General features: G+C 35.9%; 2 protein-coding genes across 5 annotated transcripts in view; one reads left to right on the top strand and one right to left on the bottom strand.

Annotated features, from left to right (window-relative positions):
• The window catches only part of LOC125664166 (uncharacterized), an 8,771-nt gene extending 7,656 nt beyond the window's left edge, over positions 1-1,115 (top strand). Inside the window, exons 4-5 of the mRNA XM_056166959.1 lie at positions 1-258; positions 529-1,115. The exon at positions 1-258 is cut by the window's left edge and continues 317 nt beyond it. Of these exons, the coding sequence (XP_056022934.1) occupies positions 1-258; positions 529-1,032 (762 nt within the window). The 3' untranslated portion in view covers positions 1,033-1,115. The remainder of the gene's footprint in view (positions 259-528) is intronic.
• A 1,525-nt stretch (positions 1,116-2,640) lies between these two features.
• The window catches only part of LOC125663974 (lysophosphatidylcholine acyltransferase 2-like), a 45,285-nt gene continuing 37,925 nt past the window's right edge, over positions 2,641-10,000 (bottom strand). For all 4 annotated transcript variants that reach the window (XM_048896440.2, XM_048896438.2, XM_056166814.1 and 1 more), the window contains one exon: positions 2,641-6,365. In XM_048896440.2, the coding sequence (XP_048752397.1) occupies positions 6,268-6,365 (98 nt within the window). In that variant the 3' untranslated portion in view covers positions 2,641-6,267. The remainder of the gene's footprint in view (positions 6,366-10,000) is intronic.

Genomic DNA, 10,000 nt, shown 5'->3' with positions numbered 1-10,000 from the left:
ACTCGAAAAGTGATTGTTGGTGAGTGTGTCCATTTCTCGAAAGATGTCCATTCGGAAAGATTGGCTGAACTTCTGCTGGATTTGAAAGATCTTGAAATAAACGGCAAAGTGTCAGTCAGCGGTGAATTTATCGCCGGCAGCGAATACGAGCTCACTTTGGACGACTTGCTGGAATGTGAATTTGAGATCGATGAATGGTCAACTCAAATTGATCTCCCACAAGCACACCCCCAAGTTTTTGCGGAAATATTTTCCAAGGTCTGTTGATAATACGTATTTATATTCCTTCATCAGTAGTTTTCACCTATGCACTCGTCTTAAAGTTTTTCTTTATAGAATAACAATAAGGTAAGGATGTTCTAGATCAAAAATCAGAATATCAAATACCATGCAAAACTTGCATTTACATTTCTTCATTAAATATCTATTTTGTATTGCTTGTAGGAGTTATGGGATTGATCACTGTTCGTTATCTTCACCTTGCATCTAATACGTCTACTAAATGACAATGCTTACATGTATTTTTAGGCATTGCAAGGAAAGGATATCCCCGATCTAGGTGCTTCTTGCATGGCCACAGACCTCGATTTGATCATTCGTTTAAATGACGAATTGTCAACAGAAAACCTGAAATATATTGCCGGCGAATTCGACCAAAAAGTATCTGACACTTACAATAACTACCAAAATGGCAGGATACAAAATTGCTGCGATCATAATTCTCCATCGTGCTATCTAAACAACTGGTTGGTTGCTGATCAATTTCGACTTCTTTCAAAAAGTCATGTTGTTGACGAGAATGCGCTAATTCACCCAAAACTCATGTTTCCAGTACTTCAACCTTTGAAACAAGGAAAGAAACAAACGGGAGAGTTGCCTTTGCTTGGTCAAGCAGTCAAATATGTTAATTTTAACAGTAATCATGGGAATGCTTACTTACAAGCTGTTCCAAAGTCCTACATACACCCACATGACATGGTAACCCTATCTCGGTCGGCAAATGGAATTTCTTCCAAGAGTGAATCAGAGTGACTTGTCACAAAGGTTGCCCCTAACAGTCAGCCCCACTCCAAATATCACTAATGAATTAACAAATAAAGTATTCTTATGCGAATTTATCAATATTTCAGTAGTTGTTTTTTCATTTCATTGGGTAGAACCTTACATATGGTGCATTCCTCCATGTTTAAACCCGAAAACATATTGAAACGTCCCTTGCCCGACTTGTGCATAGACTGTAATTTAGAGCAATTAAGTGAAATTTTGACAAGTTGACCACTCCTTGTACTGCATTTGTAAACTTTTTTTAAAAAAAGTATTCATAGACAATCGCTGCTATTTAAAACCTAGATGTCGCTGATCGCAAATCAATCGGCGACGGAATTTCATCGCGTCTTTCGTTCCTCAGCTTCTTGATATTTCTTCTTCAAATTTTTAATTCTCTGCCATATATGTCTCTAGGTGTTTTGTAAGACCAATCTTAATCCTATGATTCCTTTAGATAGCATCCATGCTGCACTTGCTGGAGTAATTTCGGTTGAGATTCGGCTCTGCTGAATATTTGGACTGACGCCTTCACCGAATCTCGGAGCAGTCCTTCATAATTCATGTCTGGAAATTTTACTTTCAGCTTCGACCGGTTCTAGCAATCAATGTGCACTTAGGTGACACTGCTGTTCGCTTCAAATCAGTTAGTTGACTATTAAACCAAATCTGTATCACTATTAATGCTGTATTACTTACCGTCTAAGTATGTTAATTCCATAAAATAAACCATCACTAATTTTCCCATTCAAATGAAGACTTCCATGGCGTAATATTTTATCTCCCAAAATTGAAGAGTTCCTATAGTTTGTTTTTAAATTAGCGAAATGCAAGTAGGTATGTAGAGATACAATGTATCGGTCACTAAATAAAGCAGACTATAGGAATTCTTCAATTCCAGGAGATCAAATATTGTGTCGTGGAAGAGGAAATTTGAACGGAAAATTTAGTGCCCATTATCACTTTGGGACTTTTATACCTAGACGGTATGCAATACAAAATTAACAGTGATAGACAGTTAGTTTGATAGTCAAATCACTTATCTGAAGCGAACAGCAGTGTCACCTAAGTGCACATTAATTGATAGAACTAGCCGAAGCTGAAAGTAAATTTCCAGACATGAATTATGAAGGAGAGATTCGGTGAAGGCGTCAGTCCAAATATTCAGCCGAGATTACTGCTGGAGAAGAAATCACAAAGGAAAACATGAAGAATGATGAAAGAAAATTGATCACAAAAGCTATGTGTCCAAGTCAATTGAAAATATATTGTGTATATAAAATAAAAGGAATTTTGATAGCTCTGTTGGAATCTGCTAATGCTTTACAGTGATCCTACCAGCAATAACCTGATCCTGGAGCTATAGCCGTCAGTGTTCTGCTAGCAATATGAAGCCAAACTCATCATCTTATCTCTCTCCAAGCAATATTATACACGTAAATGGGCTGAGAAACTCACCAATGTGGTCTTCATAGTACATATTTTATTGCACATATAGCCATTAACGCACATCGCTTTTTCACTACTGCAGCCAAAAGAAATGTGCTGTGTTGGCCAATAAGTTTCATTTTGCACTTTTAAAAAAAGCAGGTAAAATAATCGCTGACTGTTTTTATTCTTCCAAAAAGTCATGTATAGAAATCACAGATCATGAAAGTCGCTTTTTAAAATAGGTATTTACAATATACATGTACTTAAAAAAAATCATCTTTGCACACCATATTGAACACTCGAGAGAGAGAAAGGAAGAGATTCATATATACATGTATATGAAATGCAAAGAAACCTCAAGTCCTTTGGCCCTGAGGAAAATTAACTTGTACTTCAAATGATACCATCAGCCAGAAGCCACACACACACATAAAATGACTAGAGTATTAGTAGGTCATGAATATAAATACCACAAGGAAAGAGACTGGTTGCTCGTGCTTTGGAAATTCCTGACAGACTCTTGAGGGGCTTGAAAAAAAATACCAATTTAATCACTTTTTTCAAATATGGTAAAAAAAAAGAAAGAAAAAAAAGGATAAAATTACTAAAATAGAAGATTATAAAATACTGAAAAACTTGAATAAGGAAACACGAGCAACTGACCATTTCAATAAATAAATAAAAAGCTGATGTGTAATAACTATTGCAACTGTGTGTCACGAAGGAGTAATATCTTGTACGTTTTTGAAACACTAATACTCCCATATGGCAGCAAAGGAATTCTGGTACCAAAAAAGGTCTTGTCACAAGGAATACACATGTGAAATATGAAAGCTCTAGCACTATCCATTCAAAAGTTATAGCCGAGGTTATAGTTTTTCAAAATAAGGTCAAACTCTTAAGGTCATGAGGTCAAAAACTTTGGTACCAAAGGTCTTTTCACAAGGAATACACATGTGAAACATGAAAGCCCTTGCACTAACCATTCAAAATGTTATGGTCAAGGGTTTAGTTTTTTCAAAAGTAGGTCCAAGGTGAAGGTCATAGGGTAAAAAAAATTGATACCAAAAGAAAGGCCTTGTCACCAGAAATACACATGTGAAATATGAAAGCATTCAAAAGTTGTGCAAGGTTAAAATTTCTGCAGACACAGACAGTCCAAAATATATGCCCCCCAAATCTCCGATTACGGCAGCATAAAAAGTAAAATGGATAAGTCATTTAGTTCCAAAGATAAAACTAGTGCTACTAATGTCCTCTCAGTTTGTTTATACTTCAATCAACCATCCAGACATTTGATGCCATATAAAATAATTTGTCTGAAGATAAGTATTTTTCACATACAATGTACATAATATATGTATGCAAAATAGATTTCCAATTTATGAAAAAGCACCTTTAGCTGACAGTATGTTCAAAAGACAGTCTGCTATAAAACAATTAGCTACAAACACTAACGCAACATACACCCCATTGTTTTAAGTACATATCACAAAATTATTCACATTGCACAAATATCCCACCAGCACAGATGCTTTTATCTTACAAGTATTTACAATTTGAGCCCATATACAGTAAAAATTAAACATTGAATGTATCAACTACTGCACTTAAAAGTGAATTAAAAGTAGTTGGCAGTTTTTTTAATGTCACAAAAGCCAATGTGCCACAGTGCTCACCTGAGTCTCAAAAACTTAACATTTTCTAGATCTCGTGTGGATTTTGCAATGAAAGATTCTGATTGCTCCAAAACGTACCCTTTATCAGGACCATATGAAGCAATTCAGCGTTTTAAAAATAGGCGATGAAGAACTGAAAAATTTTGATCAGAAATGTTCAAAAAGTCAACACAATATCTAATGTAACAGCTACAACATGTGATTCATCTGAGAGCATTTTATCTCTTTCTGTTTCCAGTTACAAATGTATATAATTTCCACACCATCAATGTATGATAAATATCACCTTGTGATTTTTTCAGAACTATCCAGTACTATTCACAGTCACACTTGAGAACAATAGAAAAGTTACAACACATTCTGATGCAGTAAAATGAATAACAAAATTCAGTCACAGCAATACCTTATAAAGTACATATTCAAAGTGTATGGGGCTATTAATCTTTTAAAAGTGGCAAAATAACAGATGCCACACGAAAAGGTGAAAAAAAAGGTTTCAAATATAACAGTCTTGAGAATTAAATCCAGTATCCATCATGTTTTTCATGAAGAAGATGGGGAAAGGAGAAGGAAGAGATGGCTAAAATAATTTATGGGTATAATACTATTGATTTGTGGTTCACATTAACTTAAAATGAGTATTGATTTTAAAATGATAAATCTGTGAAAACAAATTCCAAATAAAATTTGGAATCAAGTTCTACATTAAAATATTGGGTTTCTTTCCCCAATTTGCAACACTTCAAACTGACCTATAGGTAAATAAACAGGAATAACATTTCATTTTTGGCCAAAAAGTCAAATAGTGACAGTCAATGAGCTTTTACCATGTTTAGGTACGGCTGATCTTACCTTTTCGTAGAGGTATCATTTCAGTGAACTATTTAAAGAAAGTTTTGTTATTCCAAATAAAAGGTAATACTATTAAATCCTGTGATAAATATGAAACCATAAGAATTTTGAGTAAATGGGGCCTAGAATGAGAAAAGCTTTGCGTTGATATGACCAGCAAAAAGAACTCTTTCATATTCAATCAGAACAACAATTCATTTGCATGCTTTTGATTTTTTTTTTCATTCCCAACATCTACTGATAATATGCTTTCTAATAAAACATGAGATTCATTAAAATAATAAGCACTAAGAGCCCTCCATATCCTGTTTCTGTTATATCCCCTGTATATAGTGCAAGGTGTTGTGACATCTGTTTACATAAATACTTCTGTTTAAATTCCTGATTCACTACACAGGAGCAGATCCAGAAAATGTTCAAGGTGTGTGTGTGTGTGTGTGTGTGTGTGTGTGTGTGTGCAATGCCCATCCCCACCCACCTTATATGTCTGCAACTGCCATATATTCCAAAACTTATTTGTATTTTATGGAATCAAATGAAACCATATAGCTACAGGTTTCCCTCCTCTCAGATTAGCACCTAAATTCTTGCAGTTTAGCTTTATACTGCTATGAATACAAAACTCACAATGAGTGGGGGGAAAAAAGTTCCCGTAAAAAAATATTTTTGTTCCCTTTCAAAACATTAAAAAAGAAACATCAGATTACCCACTTTCATAGTTTGTGCTAAGAATGTTTTATCTATGTGTGTGTATATATAGCATTTCATGTACTCTAATGAAAATAAATGTTTACAGAGAACATTTTTGATAGTGTGAGAAGAAAAATCCAGAGAAAAGGGCTAGTGAACGTGGCAATTAAAATGAACTACATGTCTATTTTTATAAAGTATTTGTTGTAATAAATAACATGAAATTAAAACTGTGAAAGGTATATGTAACAGATATGAGACACCTTACATAAACTAAAACTAGATAAGAAACCACAGTAAGTATAAGCTAAATTTCTGAAAAATTCAATATCATCAATAAAATATATTACAATAACTACATCCTATCCATAATTGAAGAACCCATGACTGTGTCAAAGTTAAAAATCCGCAGGGCAGAAAGACAATGATAATACTGTCTAAACAGAAAACAAAATAACAAACATAAAACAAAATGCCGGTCAGCACCAGCTCCGCAGACACCGACGTTAGCTATTTAATATCATCCTCACTCTCTGTATGCTTGTTTCAGTACCAGCTGCTTCTGAACCTTTCACTCCTGTTTCTGGTGACCATTAGTCTTTGCATCATGGTAAGTCTTAAACAGTTTTGCATATTCTGGCTTCTTCATGGCATACTGAGAAAACTCCTCTGGATAATAAAAAGTTTGTAAAGTGAATTTAAGTATTTTAAAACAAGGGGCCCACAGGCCTTATCGGTCACCTGAATACTAGTGAAAAAGTATCACTAATTCCATGGGCTATGAAATCTAGAAAAAAATTTCCTGTTCTGAATATCTAAGCTTAATTCTAATGTTCAGCAACAGTATAAAACAAGATGTGTTCTTAAAACTTCACTGCCTTCAAAAGTGCATACACTGATGAAAGGCTTTAAATGATAGATGTATTAACATTAAAACATCCAAACATATGACTAATTTGGACTCATCCTTAAGTCATAACCTGGGGTTTTGATTGAAATTCACCATTTTTTGTACATCCTTTTCTACTATTCCTAAGTATGCATTTAGATTTAATACAGTATTAGAAAACTTGCACATAAATACTATATACTAAGTTTGGCCCCACCCTGGGGTCAGAAGCCTTACTCTAGGGATCATCAACTTTACAATATTGGTAAAAGACTACCTGCTCTATCCATTTAGTTTTACTTTAGTATCAACAGCACTAAGATGTTGTATGAGTGTTTTACTCATATACATTATATAACAAGTTTGGCCCCGCCCTGGGATCAGAACCCCTACCCCGGGGATCATGAAATTTACAATTTTGGTAAAGCGATGGGCCTCAGTCCCTTTGGGGCCTCGGCTCCATTACTTTTAAGGGATGGAGAGGTGCTCGAACATTAACCTATAACAAGAGGTCCATGGGCCACATCGCTCACCTAAGTCACCTTGGCCCATATTTAAAGATTTTCCCTGTAAATTTGCATGTAAAACTTTGATCCCCATTGTGGCCCCAACCTACCCCTAGGGAACATGATTTTTACAAATTTGAATCTGCACTATGTCAGGAAGCTTTCATGTAAATGTAAACTTTTGTGGTCCAATGGTTCTTGAGAAGAAGATTTTCCCTATACATATTTGTATGTATAACTTCAACCCCCCCCCCCAACCCCCCCCCCCCCCCCCGAAGGAGGTGGGGGAGTATGATTTTAACAAACTTGAATCTGCACTATATCAGGAAGCTTTCATGTAAATGTATATCTTTCTGGCCCAGTGATTCTTTACAAGAAATGTTTTAATGATTTCCCTATATATTTGTATGTAAAACTTTGATCCCCTATTGTGGCCCTGCCCTACCCCTGGGGGGCCATGATTTTTTAAGAAACTTGAATCTGCACTACGCCAGGAAGCTTTCATGTAAAAGTGAGCTTTTCTGGCCCAGTGGTTCTTGAGAAGATTTTTAAATATTTTCTCTATATATTTGTATGTAAAATTTTGATCCCCTGTTGTGGTCCCATCCTACCCTCAGGGCCATGATTTTAACAAACTTGAATCTGCACTATGTCAGGAAGCTTCTATGTAAATTTGTACTTTCCTGGCCCAGTGGTTCTTGAGAAGATTTTTTGCATGTAAAACATTGGTCCCTTATTGTGGCCTCAACCTACCCCTGGGGGTCATGGTTTTAACAAACTTGAATCTGCACTATGTCAGGAAGCTTTCATGTAAATTTCAGCTCTTCTAGCCCAGTGGTTCTTGAGAAGATTTTTAAATGACCCCACTCTATTTTTGCATTTTTATGATTATCTTCCTTTTGAAGGGGACATGGCCCTTCATTTGAACAAACTTGAAAGCCCTTCATCCAAAGATGCATTTTGCCAAGTTTGGTTGAAATTGGCCCAGTGGTTCTGGAGAAGAAGTCCAAAATATAAAAAGTCTACAGACAGACAATGGACAACAGGCAATCAGAAAAGTTCACTTAAGCTTTCAGCTCAGGTGAGCTAAAAATACAACCCTACTCACTGATTATGGTTGTAAGGTTGATGTTTTCCATGATTACATACAATTCTTACTAAAACGCACGAACTTGGTAAAACTACGAATACCAGCTGTGAGAAATGCCCATACTAAATAGGTCATTTATGTTATTGAAGATCTTAAAAAGGACATTAGATGGGTTTCATCTTAGGGCTATTCCAGAAATATATACATGGGGGGGTCAGGAGGCACCTTTTGTATATACCAAGCACCCATAAAAAAAAAATAAAAAATTACCCCATGACCCATCAAATTAATAAACTCATTTTACAATGATCCATCTAATAAAAAAAAAAAACTAACCAGACCCACCACAAAAATATTTTTAAAAATGAAAACGGTACAAATCTTGCGAGGTTTTCGGGACAAATATTCTAGTCAATGACGCGGTAATGCCTGTGCGACATTGTATCACAGTAGTTCTGAAGAAACGATGTCACATCAACAATCAAAGGCATCTATGGCGGGAATGTTGGAAAGATTGGGAGTCCAAATGATGCTATTATCATGAAATGGGTATGGATATGTTTTTTCACGAATCGTTCGTCTTCTAATGGAGCCCGCGCCCGGAGGCCTCTATATCACCATCACACTGACTGATAAATATAACGCATCGGTACCCTCGTATAAATCAACTAAGGTTTGCCTATTTTTATTAGAAAACGGAATACCTATTGGTTTCAAAATATTCCCAAAATCGATGCACTGTAAACTGTAATAATCTACAGAACAGAGTTCGCCGCCATCACGTCCAAAGGGACCCTACTAAACGCGCCTCTAATTTGAAGAGTGCCGTAATGGAAAGTTATGCGCTGCAAAGAGCGACAACTCGAATAGTTCTATGTTACTTCCGATTTCCGATTTCGAAAGCAGCATTTCAAAAGCACGTTTTCAATTTTCCCTCCGACGTTTTGTAACCAACACGACAAGAGCAACAATAAAAATATTCTGAAAACTCAACACCCACGTGGCACAAAATAAAACAATAGAAACTACCCACTACCCATAATAAATATTTTTTTAACAGTCCAACCACGGACCAATTAAAATATGAAAAAATACAACCACCCACACAAAAAAATATCGTTTGCCGCCCGACCCCCACATTTGATCATTTCTGGAACAGCCCTTAGTGGCATTCTGTCTGCATGAGGGATCCTGATCAGCTCACAGATACGTGTTGATAGCTGATGGACATGCGCAAAGTTTCTCAATAATATATAATTCTTTGCGAAATTTAACAAACAATTCACTTGCATTTTATCTCACTTCTACAAAAATACTTGGGTATGTTACCAAGTCTGTTTCAGAGTTAGCATACTTTGATAGTTCTTGGTTGTTGCAAGTAAAAATGTAAAGTCAGCTCTTACGTATTTGGCCAATTCATTAATTTCAAACACAGAAAGATACCAAACTTCAAGATTTATGGGGTACCTGTAAAGTGCAAAACGAAATCGAAATGAAACGAAACGAAATCTACCGAAACGAAACGAAACCCACCGAAACGAAACGAAACCTACCGAAACGAAACAGATTGTATAATCGAACTCCTTTAATTATAATAATTAAAAATGGTATCTCAGGCCCCTGTTAAAATTTACACATATAAATAAAATTCGCCTCCCCTTTGATGTAGGCTTTCGGCTTGACTGATACAAAGTTTTAAAAGTTGGAAAGGGTGGGGGGGAGGGGGGGTAAGCACAAAGCACATAAATACCATGTGCAATTAGCTTCGGATCCATAAATTTCAGAACGGATGGTTACAGTCTCACAGGTCAGAGGTCTG

Source organism: Ostrea edulis, chromosome 1 (genome assembly GCF_947568905.1).
Source record: "Ostrea edulis chromosome 1, xbOstEdul1.1, whole genome shotgun sequence".
NCBI lineage: Eukaryota > Metazoa > Mollusca > Bivalvia > Ostreida > Ostreidae > Ostrea > Ostrea edulis.
The sequence above is the reverse complement of the archived record's forward strand: the minus strand, read 5'-3'. Positions and strand labels throughout refer to the sequence as shown.